We start from the raw sequence: 23,371 nt of genomic DNA on the forward strand, positions 1-23,371 counted from the left end.
CAGAGAACCCTGATAAGTTGATTTTTTCTAATGTAAAATGTCCCGATTAGTTTATAGCTTGGTCACCATAAAATCTAAGAAAGAAATCTAAAGGATTCTTTCTTATTTAAATATTAATATCAATTGCAACAACAACAATGCAGTATTGGACGGGCTGGAATATCAAAGCATTTTTGCCCCATAATCCAAACAATACAGCGGTAAACCCAAGTGCAGGGCCTGGAATTCAGGCAGGATTCAATAATCGGTAAGCAGGGTACACAGTTGCTTACGGGCCCGGACCAATCAGTGACCCGCATCACTGGAAGACATTGATTGACAGCCGGGGCCCCCTATCGCATTTTCATTACTCTCGACAAACCCGGCAGTCCCACGTGCAGCCACTGACCAAGCGGGAGTGATAACGGGTCAAATTCATTTCCTTGTTTCGGATATGAAGACGAGACGTGTGTGACTCAAACATCTCACATTTTCCAACACAACGTACAGTAAAAAACGTCCTACCAACAAGTACACATTTTAAAGTTGCTGATGTCTCCATCCTGTCGGCTCGCTGCGGCGGTTGGGGCTGCTGCTCCGTTCCGCCCGTAACAGATTCACGCACACACACATAAACATAAATGTACAGGACAACCTAAATTGAGGACAGCTACATTATTGTAGGTGCAACGATAAGTTAAAGTCTAACAAGTGCTTTATCAAACCGTATGAATGTGTGTCCCAGCCCAGGATAGGAAAGTACGCCTTTATGCTGGATTAGCAAAGAGTATTCCTAGTCTACCTCCCTTCATTATAATTTATTAATACTATATTTGTAAACTGTCTCCATTTTCTGTTCTGAGCTTGTCTCCCTCTTTAGCTGTCTTTCTTCCTACCATCCCGGTGTTAATGTGGGTAGGTGCTAAGCATGCGTGAGGGCCAAGTAATTACATTTGCATTATTGAAGCTGCTGGCATTAATCAACTGCCCTTCCTCTTCTCTCTGTAGCTTCTTCTTTCTGCATCTCTTGACTGGAATCACCTGGTAGCTACTACTCAAATTCCCTCTCTCTATACCTCCCTCCCTCCCTCCTTCCTTCCTTCCTTCCTTCCTTCCTTCCCTCCCACCCTCCCTACCTACCTCCCTCCCTCCCTCCCTCTCTCTCTCTCACTTCCTCACGCTTCCCTCTCTTTCTTGAAATCACCTGGTAGCTAGTATTCAAATTCTCTCTATATATCTTACAAATTGCTTCGCCGGTCTCTTTATTGCTTTTCAATCAGCCTTTTTCTCACACATATTCCCACTCTTTATTTTGTCTTTCTGTCTGCTATAACTCTGTCTCGCACGTCCTTTATTTCATATCTCTGTCTGGCTGTCGTGATCACATTTTTGCTCAACCCCATCCCCGCCTCTTACTACACGCCTGTCACAATATCACGCCTCAACTTGCAAAATAATTGCTTGCATGGAAACAAAGTGTGTTGCTGTTGTTGTGTTGTTGGTAAAGGTATGACTCATAACTTTTAGTATATTGGTGTTAGTATATATATATATATATATATATATATATATATATATATTCAATTTATTGTGTTTGTTCTTTTAGCTTTTATTTTTTTATCCTGTTTGTTTTTACATCTTTCCTCCCACAGGGAGTTATAAATTGTATTTTATTTAGATTGTTTTTGAAAAAACATAAACGGCCCGTTTGGATTGAATCGAATAAACAGGAGATGGACCAGGTAGTTAGAACGAGCCGTCACTGAGGCTCAGAGACAAAGATGAGACAACTGGAAATGTTCAATCAAACTGTTCAACTCAGTTATGTCTGGCAATTCCTCTAACTGTAGTGAGCATTGGACATATCTGTAATTGCTAGCTTTTCATCTATCCATCCATCCATCCATCCATCTAGAGCTGGGCAATGTATCAATATTATATCGATACTGTAATATGAGACTTGATGTCATATTAGATTTGGGATATCGTAACACCGTAATATGGCTTAAGTGGTGTCTTACCAGACTGTTGTAACTGTTCTATTATTTGCCTTTTCCCACTAAGTCATTCCAGCCACATTACTGGTGATTATTTATCAAAAATCTCATTGTGTAAATATTTTGTAAAACCACCAGTAGTCAACACAACAATATCGTTGCAGTATCTAGGTCTGTCCCCTCTGAGTCAATTAGACTAATCTGTGGTTTTGGTCTTGGTCGACTAAGATTTTATTTAGTTGAGATGTGATTTGTTTTATGCTTATTCATGCTACTCATTTCCAAGAAACTTATGAGCACATTTCTGTTGAACACAAGATTTAAAGGGGTGTTTTTGCAGGATTAATTATGTAGAAACTCAGTTTTACAGGTGCTTTTCCAGTCTTAACCAACTCTCAAAGCACAGCTCTGTTGATTAAATCAACTAATCGATTATTTGACAAAATTATATAAGTGTTAGTTAAATTAGAATTTCTTTAGTCGAGGACAGCCCTAGCAGTATCGTTAAAGGTATTTGGTCAAAAAATATTGTGAAATTTGATTTTCTCCACGTCTCCTAGCTCTACATCCATCAACACTGTTCAAATATGTGTTTTCGTTCCCCTTGTTACCATAGTTTCCATTGTGTTACTTTCTAATTAAACTTTTCGAGAAGGAAAGGATTCGTACATTACTTTCCCTGTGTAATCGCGACCAGATGTTAAAAAGCCGTAATGCATTTAAGGGTCAGAGGACTCTTGTTTGTCTGTGCTTTTATTTGCCTCCTTTTGTTCCCCATTTATCTCTCGCTCTCTTTCTACTTACTCCCTCTGCTACTCTCTCTCTCTCTCTTTCTAACTTCCTGTCTCACTCTTCCTTCTCCCATCCTCTATTTTCATTGAATTTCCATACTTCACTCTTTTTTCTCTATTTCCATAGTCATTTATTTCCCTTTACACCTCAACATCTTGCCCTGTTCCTCTCTAATTTCTTCATTTGAATCCTTCCACATCCCTCCCCTCCTTTCATGTCTCCCTTTATCAATCCCCAGCTCTTCTCCTCTCCCACCTTCTGCTCTCCATTTCCTTGTCTATTTTCATCTCTTCGGTGGTGCTAATGAGGCTAGGATTGACTAAGTGTTTTGAACATGCTATTATGTGTTCTTTGCTTTGTTTTGTTACCTAGTGTTTCATTTATGTTCCATGCTGTACTGCTTTTTATTTTGTGACTGATTGTTTCTTTGTCAGATCTGGTTCTGGAGACATTGAAGACGAGGGTAGGGTACTAATAGGAATTCTCATTTTGTTTCTCTTCTTCTGCGTTCATATTTGTTCCATTTTTTTCTCTTTTACCTTCTTGGCTGAGCTGCTACTCCTATGTCCACACCTCCTCTCCTCACCACAATCCCTCACCCTCTCTTCACCTTTCACTCTCACACCTCCTTTTTTTCCTTTGTCCTGATTTCTATTTTCCTTGTGCCCTTCCTCTCTTTGTCAAACCCAATATGTTGGATCTTTGATCAGCTGAGGCAACAGGAGGAAATCAACTCTCACTCCTTCATTATTCATACATTCTGCTTTTCTCCCGCCATCTGTCCATCCACTACACCTGACCCAGCAAGTAAGTGGAAGTGCCCCGTTTCACCCACATGAACGAACAGACACACAAACATAAAATCAGTGTATCTCTCTTTTTTCAACCAGGTGTCAACAGTCTCTTGTTCTGCCTGTCTTTGTTAATTCACTCTCTCTCTTTCTCTCGCCCTCCTCTCTCTCAGTCAGCTGAATCAATGGCTCCTCTTCACCTCTCAGTCCATTCTATTAGAGACAACAATAGCTCTACGCCGGACAAAGATTGCCTCCTATTGTGGCACTGGATGTCTATCAGCAAGTTTGACAGAAGCAACACTACAATGCTGCAAGGGTATGTGTATGTGTGCGAGAGAGAAAGAGACATGAGGACAGAAAAGAGAGCAAGCGATGACAGGTCAAGATAGAGGGGAGACAATAAACTGAAGGACAAGGCAATGATCTGTCATTCTCTGGTATGTGTGTGTGTGTGTGTGTGTGTGTAGCAGAAAGTGATTGTATGAGAGAGATGACAGGTTGCAATAAGGTCTAGACAAAGGTGTAGACAATTACAGTTGTTCAGAGCTGCAGGTGGATTGGCCAGATTTCATTATGTTGCTTTCTGTTGCGCGGTTAACTTTAGTGTATATTTGCAGCACAAGAAGGTAGGTAGTCCATAAATTTGACACACAGCAGAGGATTAACAGTGGAAATACACCGGGTGCTTAAGTGTCGCATGTAGCCTGTGAAACGTAGATACGCATGGACTCTCCGCACAGGTCACAAAGCGATTCTTCCCCTTTTGGCTCTCTCTGCGATAGAAAGGGACAGGATGTGTGTGTGTGTGTGTGTGTGTGTGTATTGTGTGTGTGTGTGTGTGTGTGTGTTTATGTCACACACTGTGCATCTGTTGGATTCTCTCTTCGTGTGCCTGATTGCTGTGAGAAGTCAAGGCAAAAATCACTGTGAACCTGGGTGTTTTATTTTGAAATGTGTTTTATTTTTGTATCCGGCCGCAATCTATCTAGTAGTCATTGGGGCATTTAAAAAAAAAAAAACAATATAATAATAATATCAACCTCATGGTGGTGCTACTGAAAAAGTCCAAAGATTACCAAAGTCAGCAGGAATTATCATCAAGGTGCATATCTGTAGTAACTTCAATGGAATTCCAACCAATAGCTGTTGAGATATTTCAGTGTGGACCAAAGTGGTGGACCCACCAACCGATCGACATTGTCATCCCTAGAGCCACACCGCCAGCATGGCTAAAACTAAAGTACGAAAAGCTGGTATTGATTCTTGCCCAGATTTCTGCTCCTCTTTCCTTATCCTTTGAGGAGACGGTTTTGGATACATCCCAAAAAAAATCATTACCCCACTGTGTTGAAAGTTGGGTAATGGATAGTGGGGACATGGTGGTCAAATAAACACTGTACAATGTTATTTCGTTCCCTTTTCTGGGATAGTACAGATATTTTTTTTCTCCAATATCTGACAGATGGAGAAGTTAGATGCCTTCATTTGTAAGAGGTGAGGAGGTGAGAGACAGAAGCCAGTCAAAAGATTTCTCCAATTCTTAACCGCAATTACCAAACTATATGTGACTTTTTAGAATGCAGGTCACTGCAAAAAGCAGACTGTAACACTGGCTAATGTGAATGTAGACTGTTCCACAAGTCCATGTGTCTTGGACAATTAAATCTGAGGAGAGCACTAGGCCAGACATCTTAAATACAAGGGAACATCTCAAAGTGGTCTGTTTACCCAAGAGCAAACCTATACCGATTCCATAGAGAAGCAAATGTAAAAGCTTTTTAGTTATATCACAAGAAAGTAACTGTTTTACAGACTTAACCAGCGCTTTGAGACATCCTTGGTGTATACATGTTGGTACATAAAGAAACCTGCCTTGAATTACATGACCCCTTATGTGCCGAGCACTACTTGTTTTCTCTGCTAAGATGTTTTGAACCAAAATAAGGGTGCACACTCTTTCCTGTATGCCATGGGTATTACATAAATGCCTCCTTCTAGTCTTCCTGTGCCTAATTTTTCCGCCTCAGCCTTTATTCTAACCTCTACCCCCGAGCAGCTGTTGCTGCCTCCATCTCCCCTGACCTGCATGTGAACTAGTTTAGCTACATGATGCAACTTTGTGTGTAAGAGAAAGAAAGATGACGAGGGTGGGGAGAGAGAGTATGTATAACAGAGAAATCCAATAAATAAAAAAATAGAGCGAGGTGGAGGTGTTGAGGTCAAGTCGTTATCGAACAGTGGCTACATTTACATTTGCACACGGATAAAGCTTGGAAGACAGATGATAAAAACACATGTACAAACAAGCTGTCAGGCATCACACACACACACAAGCTGGCAAAGCAGCGTGTGTGTGTGTGTGTGCATGTGTGTGTGTGTGTGTGTGTGTGTGTGTGTGTGTGTGTTGGTGTGTTTGCAGGCACACTGTGGATTGAGTGACAGCCCAAGGTGACAGGAGGGAAACTAAAAAAGGACGAGGTGTCTAGTTTGGTCTGGCTACCGTCTGCTAGACATCGGTCCTCGGACCCGTTTCCTGTTCTAGGGAGAACCGAACTCTAGCTGATACCGTGGAAACAAATGGTTACCTAGCCAATGAGCAGGCACAATCCAACTGGCTCCTGCTCCAAAGGAGGGGCTGGAGGCATCTGGAAGAGCAGCAAGAAAAGGGAGCTCTTGAACATGTGATCTTTGTGCATTTTACATTAATTAAATATGGTTTGTTTATCCTGTTGGTGACTCAACTGCTTCAACTTGGTTTCATGTGATACTAGTAAGGGAAAGTTAACTTTTCAAACACACAACAACTAAAGGTAACTTGTTTAAATAGCTTATCTTTTCATCCTCTGAGGCACCTTAACGTCTGGAGTGAAGGTAGTGTTTACTATTGAAAACCTGTCAAATCTTATTCTTGCTCAGCCATCTGTTAAAACTTTCCAGACAAACTGTTGTAGTTGAATAAAAATAATTAACATTCATGTTCTCCACTCTGTGGCTATAAATAGGAATGACTCTGAAGTTGAATTGAAAGCTACGTCAACTGTGCGTCTCGCGTCCATGCCACAGAACATTCCATCCAAAAACGGGTCAAAGACATATTCCTGGTGAACTCCCATTTGTCAAGACTACCCCTGAAATATAATAAGTTCAGCTCCCAGGGAGAGATTACATTTCTCAAAGTTGGATCCTGAACTGAAAAAAAAAATACATTTAAGAGCCCCTGCTTAAAAGACATATCTGCAGAATTAACATAAAAGGCCGGTTTTCATCTGCTGGCTTTATAACTGAGAGCCCTCGGGGGTGTGCTTCCAGAATAATGGACTGTTTAAACTTTTTGACTTCATTTGCCTCTCTGTGCATGACAGGTAAGCCACTGACAGCACATGGCTGCAACATACTGAGAGCGACATTTATGAGCACTTTCATGAGTCTATACCTGTAAAATGTGACAAAGATGAAATTACTGAGGTCAAAGCCAAAATATCTGACTGTTTTTACTGCAGAGGTTCCTAATTTATTAGTGATTGGGATTAACAGGAAAGGTTTAAAACAAAAACATGATATGACAGTTCCATTTACATAAATTAAAACAGCAGATATGGAACCGTTTTAACAAGTTAAATTAGCCAAGTTAGCCAGAGGTGCTGTCCAATTTAGCACAGTAGTATGTCTAATTGGCTGTTGGACAGACTGGGGTAACATTGGGGTCAATTTAACAGAGGTGTGTTTCGAATGGGTAGACGTTTTGATTTTGATTTGTCCATTTATTTTTTATTTGGCTGCCATTTGAGTTCACCCTAATTCTTAGAGAGTTATGACAGTTTATGTATTGGTTTAGCGGTAGAGTCACAGCCAAAAGCACTTCGTTTTTTTTTGGTTTGTTTTTTAAAGATGACTTTTTGGGGTATTTAGGCCATTATTATACAGGGCAGCTGAAGATAAGAAAGGGGGAAAAATACAATGCCTGACATGCAGCGAAGGGCTGCAGGTCAGAATCCAACCCGCGGTGGAAAGGACCGAGCCTCTGTACGTGGGTCGCACGCTGAACCAGGTGAGCTACCCAGGCGCCCCTCACGGCTAAAAGCACTCTAATGAATCACATGGATACTGGACTTTCATACAATATAACAAACACTGGCCCACTTGAACATGACTAATGTGCCCCTTACCGGTCCAGTAGGTCAGGCGTGTGTTTCAATAATCAGTTACTAGTCAAGAGTCAGAACTAGATGTCGCCATCATGTGCAACCAAATGGGACATTGTTTTGTTGATGCTGTTGCTCTTTAACCTTTACAATTCCATGTTGTGCTAATTAACAGTTATCTGTATGACACTAAGACTTAAATTAGGGTTCTTCTTCACCTAGTGCAACATTCAGGAAAGTTGTTCATGGGTTGACATCACAGCTCCCCAAAAGTGAAGCCAAAAAGTCTTGGAACACCCCCTGGTGGAGGGTTGATAGTTTAGGAAGCGCTTTATTTGATAAGCAGCAGTTCTACGAGCGGAGCACGCATTTCAAACGTCAATATCGACATTGCGAGAAGCCAAATCGTGATGGAGATTAATATTCGATTGATCGTGCAGCACTACCTCTTAACTTGCTCCTTTGGAGGAGGGAGCTGCGGTGTTGCCAATTAAAGCAGCAGCTCGTTAGTGAAGCTGCGTTTGTGAATTGACAGCCAAAATATTCTTTTCGCTTAAAGGTGAGAGAGGCATAGCAGTGAAACACTAAAACCACAGCTAATGGCCAATTTACTGTATTAAAAATGAAGAAAAGTTTCAAAAGTATTTCCACTGTACACCAGGCAGGTAATTATATAAAATGGCTGGGAAAACCACACGAGCTGTGGTTTGTGAATGGATGGCAGTACAATTCTTCTTCACAAAATGTCCCAACCATGTTTCCAAACCTCCAATTTATGAGTTTGTTCTGCCTTGTGATGCAATTAAACTCCTTTAAATATTTCACACAAATTGGTCCAAAACAAATGGACACCAGTGTGGCACCAGTTCCAGAAGATGCTGGATATATAATGGTGCTTAAAAGGCATTGAGCAAATGTAATTGCATGGGCAGACTCTCTTTCTCTCTAACCCCCGGACCCCCACCACCAGGCCCTGAGTTAAGTCTAATAGTGTATAGTGGATGTGAGAGGGTTTAAGACGAGGTCAGAGCAAGGATCACCGACTAATTACGGTGCTGAGGCACTCAGCCTCCGTCAGATTGTTTAGAAAGCATTAGGGGGGAAACATGCGCTTCCCTGGTGCATTGCACGTAATTAGTTTGGAGCCAAGGTCACAAACAAACACAAGCACAGGGACAAACAACATCCGCACACATACAAAAGCAACCACAAAAGACACACACTCTGTTCTTCTCTCTTACTTCCTTGGCTCTCAAGCTTCTCTCTGTCTTGCTCTCTCAGGGGCAATAAAGAGTCTAGTAAATTCCTAAATGAATAGCCTACCAATTGATGGTTATTTATGGATGATTTCATTTTTGCACAACACATGATCCTAACTAATAATCACCTTTAGTGTTTGGCAAGGCGATATATTGAGTTTCCCGATATTAAGTCTATTTTGAATTCACAGATGTAATTAACAATGTAAACTAACAAAAATCATGTAATAAAACCCTCTTTTCTCACTAAAACTTCACCTCACCATAAAGATATAGGGTTACCTTTACTTCTGAAACAGTCTTTCAACAATAAGCCTAGTACTGCCTAATCAATACATTTTAAGACTAACTGCTGTAGCCTTAAGTGTTACTTTAGATTTTGGTCATTGACCGGACCGGGGGAGACCTTGCAGATGTTTCTTTAACCGGCCAGGGAACAATGATTACAGTAGCTGTGCTAAAACACAGTCGAAGGCACAGCTGGGGACATGCAGGTCTAGAACCAAACTGGCGTCTGGTATTAACAGTCAATGATCGGGTACCAAAATGTGGCAAGAATGTTGATGTTGATGAAACAACATTCTCCATATTTCCTGACAGCACACATAGCATCTACAGTACAAAGGTAGAAACCGTTCACTTGCTTTAATCCAGCATAGAGGAATAGAAGTTGTAATGTTGAGGGCAAATCTACCACCAGCCCAGGCAGGCACGTTTAGAATTGACAGATGGCTCAACCATGACCGCTGAGAGCGAGGTCGATTAAGTGAGCTGGTGGGCAAAAGGGTTTGGGAAGAAATGATGGAACAAAATGAAGTTTGGTGCTGTCTGCATGCAATTATCTGGTCTCCAGACAGTCAGACCTGCTTTAGAATATGCAAGGCAATCACATTTCTTAAACCCACACAGAAAAGCTGCTTTGTACTTAATGCACAGTGTTCGAGAAGTCCTGCAGGCTTTACAACTAACGGGAATGTCGGACCACGTAAACACTGTAACATTCAACAATGTGCAGAGAATTGATTATCTGTCGTGGTATATCATGTACACATGCACTAAAACGGGGCACCAATCCAATCTGCATTATTTTATGTACATTAACAACTCCTCAATGGAGAAAGCACTTCTGTAGGATAAAATTGATGGCGTGAAACTTAATTACTGCCAGTGAAATGCTATTACATATTTGGAATAAGATACCTAATCTACTATTTGGCACTGAAGGTCTCAAAACATTGAGCTTCATTCATTATAGAATAAATAAAGGCTTGTGCAGAAAAATAAACAAAACCCATGCATGCACACGCTCTTTACCATCACTGGTATAAATATAGTGAGGAAAATAAGTATTTGAACACCCTGCTATTTTGCAAGTTCTCCCACTTAGAAATCATGTCGGGTTTTAATATTGTCATCGTAGGTGCATGTCCACTGTGAAAGACACAATCTAAAAAAAAAAATCCAGAAATCATAATGTAGGAATTTTTTAACTATTTATTTGTATGATACAGCTGCAAATCAGTATTTGAACATCTGTCTATCATCTACAATTCTGACCCTCAAAGACCTGGTAGTCTGCCTTCAAAATGTCCACCTCCACTCCATTTATTATGCTAAATTAGATGAACCTGTGTGAGGTCGTTAGCTGCATAAAGACACCTGTCCACCCCCTACAATCAGTAAGAATCCAATTACTAACAATGCCCAAGACCAAAGAGTTGTCCAAAGAAACTAGAGACAATTGTACACCTCCACAAGGCTGGAAAGGGCTACAGGGAAATTGCCAAGCAGCTTGGTGAAAAAAGGTCTGTTGGAGCGATTATTAGAAAATGGAAGAAGCTAAACATGACTGTCAATCTCCCTCGGACTGGGGCTCCATGCAAGATCTCACCTCGTGGGGTCTCAATGATCCTAAGAAAGGTGAGAAATCAGTCCAGAACTACACAGGAGGAGCTGGTCAATGACCTGACAAGAGCTGGGACCACCGTTTCCAAGGTTACTGTTGGTAAATATACTTATGTACTTATGAAAGCATTGTATATCCTGCACTTACTGCTATTGCACTTCTGGTTAGACCCAAACTGCATTTCGTTGCCTTGTATCTTTACCTGTGTAATGACAATAAAGTTGAATCTAATCTAATCTAATCTAATAAACTAAGATGTCATGGTTTGACATCATGCATGGCATGGAAGGTTCCCCTGCTTAAACCAGCACATGTCAAGGCCCGTCTTTAGTTTGCCAATGACCATTTGGATGATCCAGAGGAGTCATGGAAGAAAGTCATGTGGTCAGATGAGACCAAAATAGAACTTTTTGGTCATAATTCTACTAACCGTGTTTGGAGGAAGAAGAATGATGAGTACCATCCCAAGAACACCATCCCTACTATGAAGCATGGGGGGGGGGGGGGGGGGGGGGGGGGGGGGTAGCATCATGCTTTGGGGGTGTTTCTCTGCACATGGGACAGGGGGACTGCACTGTATTAAGGAGAGGATGACCGAGGCCATGTATTGCGAGATTTTGGGGAACAACTTCCTTCCCTCAGTTAGAGCATTGAAGATGGGTCGAGGCTGGGTCTTCCAACATGACAATGACCCGAAGCACACAGCCAGGATAACCAAGGAGTGGCTCTGGAAGAAGCATATCAAGGTTCTGGCGTGGCCTAGCCAGTCTCCAGACCTAAACCCAACAGAGAATCTTTGGAGGGAGCTCAAACTCTGTTTCTCAGTGACAGCCCAGAAACCGATCTGATCTAGAGAAGATCCGTGTGGAGGAGTGGGCCAACATCCCTTCTGTAGTGTGTGCAAACCTGGTGAAAAACTACAGGAAACGTTTGACTCTGTACTTGCAAACAAAGGCTACTGTACCAAATATTAACATTGATTTTCTTAGGTGTTCAAATGCTTATTTGCAGCTGTATCATACAAGTAAATAGTTAAAAAAAGTCATACATTGTTATTTCTGTTTTTTTAGATTATATATCTCACAGTGGACATGCAAACAGATTACCACCTTAACACAGAAATAATACTGCATTTTAATATTTAGTTGTAAAAGAGTACAGTTTGAATCAAGCGTGGAAGACCGGAAGCTGTCAGGGTGTTGTTGTTTTTTAGATTCTAGGCATCTGGAGACTTTTACTTTTCATTTACCCAACATGATTCCTTCCAAGTACATTATACAGCGCAGTGGGATCTTAACAAGTGTGTATACTCAACTATACTGTCCATAAGAAATATGTAAAAGTGGGGTGAAGTAAGTGTATGTAAAAAGCTAAAGCTCTTTAGAAAAAAAACAGCAATTTATCTTAACATTCAATTAAGCGGAATCAAGATGGATACGTCATCCGGCAGATTAAATACCCTCTAATGTGAAACAGTTGCGTGTGTTCCTAATACCAGTGAGAATCAAGACCTAAGCGTGCAGCTGTACACAGCTTCCAGACACTATAAGCTCAGTCCCAGATCAACAGCCGACGCGTTTGGGAGATCTCACCCTTGGGTTATCATCCGACCCACCACATATAAAACTGTAGACACTGTACTTGCTATATTGCAAAGTGCAAACAAGTGTAGAGCTGAGGTAAACAAATGGCAGCGAGGGGAACACTTATCTCTATTAAGACCAGATCAGAGAAGCATAGATCCATGCAAAACAAAGTGTTTAAGGAGCATGGAAGAGAAAACTAGAGAAATGCATAATAATGGAGAAGAGAGGTGTGGACAGAGAAATCAAGAAGGAAGGGGATGGATTGAGCATTTACAGTATGCAGGTATGACAATTTAAAAGCCATATGTGGGCCATTTGATCAGAGATTGTTCTAAGAAACCCTATTTTTCTTAACACACACACACACACACACACACACACACTTACCTGGATGCCGTCCAGCAGTTTGCTCATGCACCAGAAGCTGTCAGCCTCAATGTTCCTCAGAGCCTCTTCCTCGAGACTGGACACGTCAAAGTTTTCTACTTCTTCCTCTAGAGAAGACAAAGGAGAACAGAGAGAGAGTTAGAAATAAACAATGCAGGGGAACGAGATGAAGAGAGGGAAAAAGACAGGTGGAAGAACATGGGAGGGAAAGTTTAAGAAAGAGAAAGAGAGAGACAGAGAGAGAGAGACAGAGAAAGAGAGAGAGCGAGAGAGAACAAAAATACAGAGAGCACTTCAGCTCTAACAGCACGGCAGGGGCTCCGTCGTAAAGCCACCCACTCAGACAGGTGAACAAGAACATCAGGTAAAGAGGGAGGACACATTCAATGGGGAGAGTGGGAGCAAGGGTAGACGCAAGGGTGGTGGGTTATGAAAGAGATGCATGGAAAGAACTGAAGAAGCTGACAAACTGAAGCACAAGAATAAGTAATGGATGAAGCGATGAAGCGATGGAGGCTGCGTGGCGGCTGAGCGTGTGCAAAGAAAATAAAAAGCAGATAGAGCAGTCAAATGATTTCTAGATTTTAAAACCCCTTAGACAATTTGAGCATTCAGAGAACGCCACACACTCCAACATAATATGGACTTTTTATATTGCAGACACAGGGATTGTGTTTGCCATATTTTCTAGAAATAACATAAGAAATGATGTATCTTCTGTTCCGTCTTTGAACTTGTTGAAGCTAAATCACCACTTAAAGAGTTGCCTTCATACTGCACTTGTTTTGGTTGGTATTTGTTCACATTTTATGACTCAATATGCATTGCACTGCTATGAAAATAAGGCAATTGTAAGGCAAGAAGGACGTCAGCTGGGCTGTAAGATAGAAAGTATTTAAATAAATGCTGCAGAATTAGGTTACGACACATCCTTAAACACACTGCGGACTGCAAAGTAGAACGATTTCCAAGCTGCAAGCACCCTGAATTTCTTGTCATCCCAGCGGGTGACTTCAACAGCGGGTGTCATCAGATGTCATTAATGGCAGGAGTGTGTGACGGACTGCAGGGGCTTTGACGGGCTTCTGACAAGCCACTGACAGCCAGTGGAGAGGAGATGGGACAAGACTGATTAACAATGATCTACAGAGAGAAAGGAGAAGGACAGAGAAAAGGAACATGTGTGTGCTTATGTGTGTGGTCATATTACAAAAAAAAAAATAGGAGGTATTGTATTAATGTGCTTTTGCATTCCTAACACACACTCACAGACGCATCCACCGGACCTGGCAGCACTGCTTGGTATCCGTGGCAACCCCAGTGGAATGTTGTCAAAGTTGTAATGAGCATGCTCAGTCTGACAGACAGACAAGGAGCTGGCAGCGGGCCAGGACTACAAAGCTAGTAACAAGTGTGTGTGTGTGTGTGTGTGTGTGTGTGTGTGTGTGTGTGTGTGTGTGTGTGTGTGTGTGTGTGTGTGTGTGTGTGTGTGTGTGTGTGTACTGTCGTTTCACATTCTGCTATGCAGGCGCTCTCATCATTGTCTTGTCTGCTTTTAGTCAGGTTAAGACGGATTGAAACCGGACAGAGGCGCTACGGTTCCTTCATTTCAGTGAGCACTTTTATCCTATCAGACCCAGACAGATCAAGGTGTTCACATAGCTACCAGATCTTTAATACCAGATATGGAAGTGGTCAGGGGCTGGATTATGATAAGATATCAGTATAGTTCCTTCTGACCACAATAATAACACAAGCAATGCGAAAAGCAAAATGTAATACAGCCACAGGCACATAATAGCCATTATTCTAACACAGAGATATAATCTCTTCAAATCCAATTTTTGAAGGGAAATCAAAAGAAAAGAAAGAAAAAAAGCAGGAGACAGCTGATGGGATGAAAACTCACAATATTTCTCCTGGGGTTGAATTGAGGTCGACAACTGAAGCTAAATGTAGTGTTGGAGCAGCTGTTAAAGCACAGAAAACAAAAGTAGCCACCATCTGACCAATTGGAAGACAGTATTTAGTGATAGACCCTTCATAGTGATGCAGAAAACAATGACAACACATGAATCTCTCTCTCTCTCTCTCTCTCTCTCTCTCTCTCTCACAAGTAGTTAAAAAGATGAATTGTAAACAGGCTGACTGGCAATCCGCATGGTGTCGTTGCTGATTAACAAGGTGGGGTGAGAAAGCCACAGCTCCTGGCGTGCGGAGAGACCCGGGAGTATCCCAAAGTCTCAAATCAGTCTTTGTCATGGCTAAAGCCTTGTTGTCGAGCTCAGTTCCAAACCTAGACCTTGACTCTAGAGCAAATTAGAAGGGACAGCTTCCAGAAGTCCAGTGGTCGTCCTGAAATTGGGCATAGCTCATCACAATAACAAGGACACACGAGAGGAAAGGCTAAGAGGAGGAGGGGCCCGGTGGTGTGAGCACTTGTACTGGATCAGTGTGGCTGGATCACGAGGCAACAGTGCCCTCTGTGATCGCTGGTGGAACTGACGCTAACCCCACTAACCGCCTTTCCACTGATGAATGCTTAAAAACACGTTAAAGCACAGGTCATTAGTCCCTTTCATTGCCAGGCAATTCAGACAGCTCTTTCTGTTTACTGTTTAAAGGATAAAAGATTCAAACCTGTGTGGTGAATGTCTGATTATATATTATATATAATAACCTGTGGCTGACATTAGTTTCCATGAACCACCTTCAAACTAGGGAGGGTTTTGGTAACATAAATACCAACAAAAAAATAGCAACATTGGGCCACCTTGAACGTCTCAACAGGCCGTGTGTCTCAGTTGACCTGCCTTCAAAAGAAGAAATTGCTAATTGCTTTCCCTAGATATGCCTCAGTAGAAATTGCTTCAAGATATTCTCTTGGTGATTACTTTCGGAGAAGTGCCTTCACACTGAGGACCAGCTGACAATACGTGTCTGGGACATGATCCGTGCCTCGGTAGAAATGCTTCGCAAATAAGAACCTGGGGAATTTCGGCAGGTTCAAGCTTCAGTGAGCCCCATATCAGAGAATGGGAGTCTCAGTGGCTTCAGTTCTGTGCATGAAGTGCCTCCAAAATAACCTTTTACCAAATGATATTCTCGGGTACTTCAGAGGAGCAGAAAGCGGATCTGACACAAACTCACCTTCGCGGGAGAAGAGAAACAAGCCGACGACTACAAACTTTCATGTATGTGCCCAAACAGAGATTTACAGGCCATACACACACAGGCATAAAAAGAAGCATTACACGCATGCACACATAACTATGAAAACACATTGGCAATATCTAAACTGATTACAAAGCAATTTGCAAAGTGACAATTGTTTGCATGAAAGATGAGAATCATCATACAATTTATTTGAAGGAAAAGGCAACCCCAAATCCTTTGTTCATGCTGGGGAATGTATAATTTAGGAATCCAAACTTTCTCCAACAACCCAAATCTAAGCTGAACTGTTACTCTCTTGACATAGTTTCAGCAATATCTCATCTCCCCCCATCAATCTGTTGCTCCTATCTCTTGTTATACCTCGGCTTTCCTCTGATAGTCTCTTGATTTCTCTTTTAGTAGATCAATGCTTTTTCCTCTCTACTCTTCCTCCTCCCGTTTCCTCCACTTCTTCTACATCCTCGTAGAGCCATTTGACATCTCTTCTTGTGCAATTGCTACCCGGCCTTACCAAGCTGTTCTCCTCACGCCCTCGCCTCCCCCCTTCCTCACCTCTCTTCCCATTGGCCACAGAGCCAGTTTCCTGCCAGGCCCCAGGGCTTATTTCCTGTTTGTCCTGGCGCAGGGGGCAACTCGTCCAGAGAGACCAACTGCTTGGTCCCTGCCAGCTGTGAGCACTTGGCACAGCTTGGCATGCAGAGCCGGGTTACACCTCCAGAGACCCAGTGCGGGTGCCTACATACACAGACACGTGCATGTGTACACACAACACACACTCACACGCCAGTGCTGCCATCTGCCCTCTACAACTATGGGCTACAATGTAATGTGATGTAAAATGATAAATGAGCTGGTTCACCGTGATGTAATCACAAAGTGTGTGTGTGTGTGTGTGTGTGTGTGTCTTTGCAGACAGCAATTGGCCATAAAAAGCAGTCTCGTTTGACAACCTTCTGTTGGTTCAGATTAATCACAATCTAACCTGAGTTGTAGACCGCCAGAGAAGGAGAACGCTATTGGTTTTAACAAGGTTTTCTCATCGAAAGCTGATAAGATCACACAAAGTGGTGCAGTCATTAATTATAATTTACAGGGGTGGTTCACATTAAATCTAACGAATTTGGTGACTTACAATTTGGTCGATGAATCCTAACATGTCACAATCCACTTTCCACCTTTGGAATGACACCCAAGTGACACAGCCCAAGGCTTGGGGGAAAAAAACGTCCCACAGTAGCACAATAAGTGTGAGAACACTGTTATTAATGAGAATTAAACATTTTCCAGAGTTGCTGGCATTCAGACTGTTGGATAATTAAGAAGAGAGTCAACCTGGCAAACCTGGTGAGAGATGAGAGCGTTACGAGGATAGAATTATGGCTGTGTGCAAAACAAGATGTGAAGATATGAAAATAGACAGCTGGAGGTGTGTGTGTGTGTGTGTGTGTGTGTGTGTGTGTGTGTGTGTGTGTGTGTGTGTGTGTGTGTGAGAGAGAACAAGTGGAAGTGATAGGTTTCACTATAGGTGAAAGTGTGAATAATTCTTTTTTTCTTCTTCTTTTGGTTTATGAGACAAAGAAACTTCTACTCTAAAGTCATTCTATTTTCCAAAGAGGCAAATCAATGGGGCCATTATCCAGTGTCTTTATTCCATAGTTCTTAGAAGTTACAAGCTTTTCTTCAAATAACACCACTAAGCTTAGTCATTGAAAGCACTGAACTTCAGCCTCACCAGTGATAAGGAACGCTTTAGGCCATCAAATCTGCAAAATCACTCCAACAATGTTCTCATATCGCACTATCTGCCCTATAAGCCGTGTGTCCATACATCAAACAGCAGGCCCCACAGCTGTTGGCGAGATAATGTAAGTCCTTGAAATCAAATTGAATACAGCTATTAATATCATATCTGCCTATGCGCAGACACATAATGATCCACTTGCCCCGAGGTAAGATGGTGTCTTGTATGAGGAAGCTTAAAGTATGTAATGTTGGGTAAGGCTACTGCATCACATTAACTGTTCCTACTGCTGCCAGTATTTCTATTCCCACTACACCACTCCCAATCAGCAACCCTCATTTTGGCCTGTGGGATGTTTGTACAACACAGATGTGTGTTTGTGTGTGTGCCTGTGTGAAACTTGCGATTCAACCTGTGCACAGTTGGCGACACACTCTACAATTGTGTAACCATGGCAATGGCAGAGAGATACTACATTGGCTGGGATGAGATGTGTTTTCCTCCACAGCTTAATTCCACAGTGCTAACATACGTACGCAAGAGGGAGTGGGCATTAGCAACCAATAGCACAAATCATAGCTGGATCTACAGATACTGACGGATCTTATGATCCACTGCAAGGGTTGAATGGGGTTCACTCTATTTTTGCTTTGAGACTTACATGTGTAAAGGCTCATTTGTAGTACTACGTGGGCTTTATGAAGAGAAACAAAGTGTCTCCCCTGTGCTTTTTAACCGTGGTCGGAAAGCTGTAGCAAGACAAGTTAACCCTCTTCTTGATTTCATGTTGTTCACAAAGAAATCCATCCATCCATCCATCTTTGACCGCCTATCCGGTATCGGGTCCCGGGGGCAGCAGCTCCAGTAGGGGACCCCAAACTTCCCTTTCCCGAGCCACATCAACCAGCTCCGACTGGGGGATCCCGAGGCGTTCCCAGGCCAGGTTGGAGATATAATCTCTCCACCTAGTCCTGGGTCTTCCCCGAGGCCTTAGGCTTAACAGAATGACTGTGTTTGACTTTGAACAATCGAGTTGCACTCTGGGAAGTGTAGGATCCAGGTGAGTGTGACTCACATTGATTTTTTTATTATGATTGTCACTGACTTCCTTTTGGTTTTGGCCTGTTGGTCGGACAAAAGTAGCAATTTAAAGACATAACTTTGGCGCTGGGAACCTATGATGGAAATGTTTCACTATTTTCAAAGAGTAAATACCAAATTGATTAACTTGGAGAAAAAAAAATAAAAATTGTCAAAGCCCTACCTTAGTACAACAAAAACACTGGAAATTACTCTTAGTATGTCACAAAACATTGAGAGCCTGTCAATTAAGATTTGACTGAATGCACATTTGTCATTATCACTTTGCTTAGAGACAAGACGTTTGAATAGAATAAACACGCCACTGTGTGATTTTAAAAGTACTAAGTGCTTAGCACCATTAGCTTGTTAATAAAAGAACGCATCTTTTTAATTACTTTCTTTCTACTGTGTTCTACACTGGTTTGCGTTGTGTTTCTGGGTCCTTGGTAACATGTGGCATGAAAAACTCGCTACAACTCAAGTGCTATTAATGGAGTGGTGGGTGAGATTTACTCTGCTTTGGCAAACAGATGTCTCTATGAGGGATTGGTACTTAAAAAGTGCTTAAATAACATTTATGCAACCAACTGCCTCACAACTGTTACTTCAGGTCTTGTAAAGTGCTTCTACCTCAATGTACTACATCTTACAACTTATTCCATGTTACATGCTGTTCTTATTCTTATTGAACCAGTCAGTTTATAGGTTATTATGTTTGTATTTTATAGTCATAGTTAATATGTAATCATGATCTACTGCACTGTCAATTACTGCACTGTTCACTTTTTCACCAATGCACAGTCTACCATAGTGTCTTAGTTTATCATGGTCATTGCATTTCGGTGAGGGATTTTATTTTTATTCTTATATATGTGTGATAGATGTGTGTATGTTTGTTGTGTTATGTTGTCTTGCTACTGGATGTCTAAAATGTCCTTTGGGATGAATAAAGTATCTATCTATCTATCTATCTATCTATCTATCTATCTATCATGTGGTATATTCAAATGTAGGTTACACTCAGGTTTCCTAAAACAGAGGGGTTTAAAAGCAGATAACATGAAGAACTCAATCACATACTGACTAGCACTTTATATAGGCTGCATCCTTGTAAAGACACAAACATTTCTAAACACGTAAGATCCACTCAAGAAATAGTAAATCTGCCTGCCAAATGTACGAAGCACATGTGGGAGCTGAGGAAAAGATTCCTGAGATGTAAGTGACGGATCAGTCTATTAAGACATTAGTCTGAGTAATCAGCAGGCTTAGTTATGAGAAAAACCGAAATAAGAAGACATTATGAAATGCGGCTGACACGTTTAAACAGCCAGGCAGTCGACATGCAGAGTGGTAAGAGAGACACCTAAAGAAGTAAGTCTGTGCTGATGCGTACACAGCTATTTGTGTAAGTGTGCGTGAGGACATGGTAATGCATGCAAGTGTCCAGATCCATTGTGCGTGCGTGGGTGAGAGTGCCTTTGTGTGCGACTGCTTTGTTGCAAACATGCTCACATATCTGGTACGTGTGCAAGTCTTTGTGCACAAAGGCATGATGTAAGCCAAAACATCACATACCGCCATCGCAGCAGCGCGGTAAGATGACTGTTTCAATTGCCTCCAATTGCATCAGGTCAAGCGGAACGCGTCTCGCTGGTGACAGAATGATAAAACGGATTTTTTTTTTTTCTTCTTCTTCCAATGAAGCAGCTGACAGAGAGAACGAGAAATTGAGACTTGGAGAGATCTGAAGCTTCTCGGTGAGGAGAGCTTCAATTTATGGCTTTTTATAGTCAAGTAATTAACTTAATCTAAAAATATTCAATAACCCCTGCGATTATTCACAGAAGATAAATCATTTTTTGACAGGACTATTTCTCTGGATCATTTCAGAGCTATAGGTAATAGGGGGAAAAAAGATCAGATCCGGATGCAGATGAAAGCACAGCTATTGATTTTCAGCTTTATATATCCTGTTGTCGGGCACTGACAATGGCCTCTGTGGTCCAACGGTCACCTCCCGCCGCAGGCCAAAACACGTCGGGTTCAAAACACACAATTAGAAACAACAACCGTCGCACAATCGTTTTGCAAAGGGTTATCACATGGCTTGAAGAGATCTTCCTATTTTTGTAATCATGCTTACCATGATGATGAATACTTGAATGACTGAAAACAATTACCGTGGGTGTCCTGTCCTCTGCTAAGTTTTGATTTAGTTAACTGCATGCCCAATGAAACTGAATTTATTTTATATGGCTAAAACACTTCTATTCTCCACCTCACTTTGTTGAAAATGTATCCTATTTCAATAGGTTGTAGTTTGGTTGGTTTTATTCTGTCATAAACAAACCTACACATCAACACACTTCACATAACACACAAAAAAAGGTGGTATTCATTAAAATTGAGGCACATATAAACAAAAAGTAGATATAACTTAATTCCACAGTGATTCTGGCCGGTCCTAAATCTGTTCATAATCAACACGTCATGATCAACAATTATAGAAGATTTTGCTCATATTACACTTAGCAATATATAATACATAGTCACTAATATACTAAATACATTCACCCATCCCTCCGCTTTCAATTTCCTTTACAAAAACGGTTGTTTAACCAGATAAATCATATACAACGTTCTATAGTTAAGTAGGTTCATTTATTCTAATAGTAAAAAGGTATCAAATTATCTTGTAAAATCTGAAATCGAATCCATTTTTGACCATGTTAATACGAAGCATAACACATAAAAACAACCAGAAATATTGTGACTACAATCTATCTCCTCGTCAACAAGATTTCATGTTTGGATTGATTTATAATAATCTCATAATCCAAAATATAACCCGGTGATTTTAAAAATGTATGAGTGGAAGTCAAGTTCTATGGCATCATAGCACCAAGACATGAATAATTTGGATTCAAGTAGAGCCACTTGAAATAACCACTTTAAGGAGAAAGAAGTAGACAATGAATGTGAAGTAGCCACCACCCAAAAGTCTAAAAGAAAAGAACACACTTCAGGGGAATAAAAGAGACATTTATAGAGACAAAGGTGGAGATAGACAGAGACTGAGGGTCAAAACCACACAGCTCGATTCAATTTCTGCTGGTCCAAATGCTATTACTTAACCCCAGAAACACGGTGATTGCGTTCTAAACCAAATAGAGGAGTGGGGAATGATACAATGCGCAAAGCAGGAGAAAGACAAAGAGAGACGGCGTCAAAGAAAATTTAAGAACAAGTCTCAAACTGCCTGGGGGGTAAATAATGCCTATAGTGAGCTAATAATCTCAATGAATGAATAAAGCAGGACAAATTAGAGAAAGCTAAAGTAGATAAGGAACAAAGTAGGAAAGACAGTGTTCCTGCTGGACGTCAGCAGCTGTGCTCTGGCAACCACTAAGCAGCTCATTAGAGCTAATAACAGCCGTTAATTAGAGGGGGACTTCGAATAGAAGGCTGGACCCACGATGGCCACACCATAGGGAGGAAGAAGCCGATATTACTTAACAGCCAACTGGATCTTCCACAGATTGCTCAGTCTATAGACAGAGAAACGTGCAGATAAGTGGAAACAATGCTATGAAAGTGTTAAGTTACATTGGCAGCAGTGTTTCCTCAATGTTGATTTTGTAGTCAAATGTCTGCCGCCACAGTATCAGAAATAAGGCAGACGCACAACGTAGTCGCGGTTGTCTTGTCCTGCCGGCATAATGCTCTCCCCGTTGGCTGCGGCTCGTACTGCAGTTTAACAAAGAGTAGAACTGGCAGAGGTTATTGAGCCCGTACCGTTTACCTCCACATACTGTTGAGTTGATGTAGTTTACTGTCAAAACACAAACAGCTCCACCACAAAAACCACCGCGGTGGGTCCGTTCTAATCGGACAACATTCAACTTTATGTCAAGTTCTCTCAGCTGACCGTCCTGATATCAAACATCTGGAAACATTAAGTAAGTCAGTGTAATATAATAGATATTGGAAATAGTATATAGATATAGTCATTTGGGTTTTGGTTTCCCTATAAAGAATTTCTTGTGGCTGTTGTTCAGATAGACCAGCTAAAAATAATCCTAAAGGAAACACTGAGCAGTGTATTCATGAAGCAACAGACTTTAGTAAGGCTACCATCTGTTACATGATGTTCAAAACAATGAGGACTAAAACACCAAATGACTGTGACTGCTATGTTACCTACACCAGAATATACAGTATTTAGTCTTCTAGACCCCACATGTTGAGCCAATTGCATCAAGCATTGCAGAAAGCATTGTAATCCCCTGATGTGAGGATGCAACTGAAATACAAAGGAGCACAATTGCACAGCACACCAGTGCTCGTTGTGCCACAGCTAAAGCTCCACGCCAGTAGACAAACAACAGATCAGAGAGAAGATATGAGGGGGATTGAATGCAGAGAAGACAAGGGAAGATATAAAGACAAGACAAGACAAGGGAAGTCATAATATAATGCTGGAAGGGCCAACAGTGAAAGCCTGAAGTAAAGCAAAGTGCTGCGA

The 23,371-nt window shown here is 41.5% G+C and overlaps 1 protein-coding gene across 2 annotated transcripts in view; it reads right to left on the minus strand.

Moving 5' to 3' along the window:
• tbc1d22a (TBC1 domain family, member 22a) overlaps positions 1-23,371 on the minus strand; it is a 116,976-nt gene that overhangs the window by 45,757 nt on the left and 47,848 nt on the right. For both annotated transcript variants that reach the window (XM_034863619.1, XM_034863620.1), the window contains exon 10: positions 12,843-12,949. In XM_034863619.1, coding sequence (XP_034719510.1) covers positions 12,843-12,949 — 107 coding nt within the window. The remainder of the gene's footprint in view (positions 1-12,842; positions 12,950-23,371) is intronic.

The sequence above is a fragment of the Etheostoma cragini genome, chromosome 23 (assembly GCF_013103735.1).
Source record: "Etheostoma cragini isolate CJK2018 chromosome 23, CSU_Ecrag_1.0, whole genome shotgun sequence".
NCBI lineage: Eukaryota > Metazoa > Chordata > Actinopteri > Perciformes > Percidae > Etheostoma > Etheostoma cragini.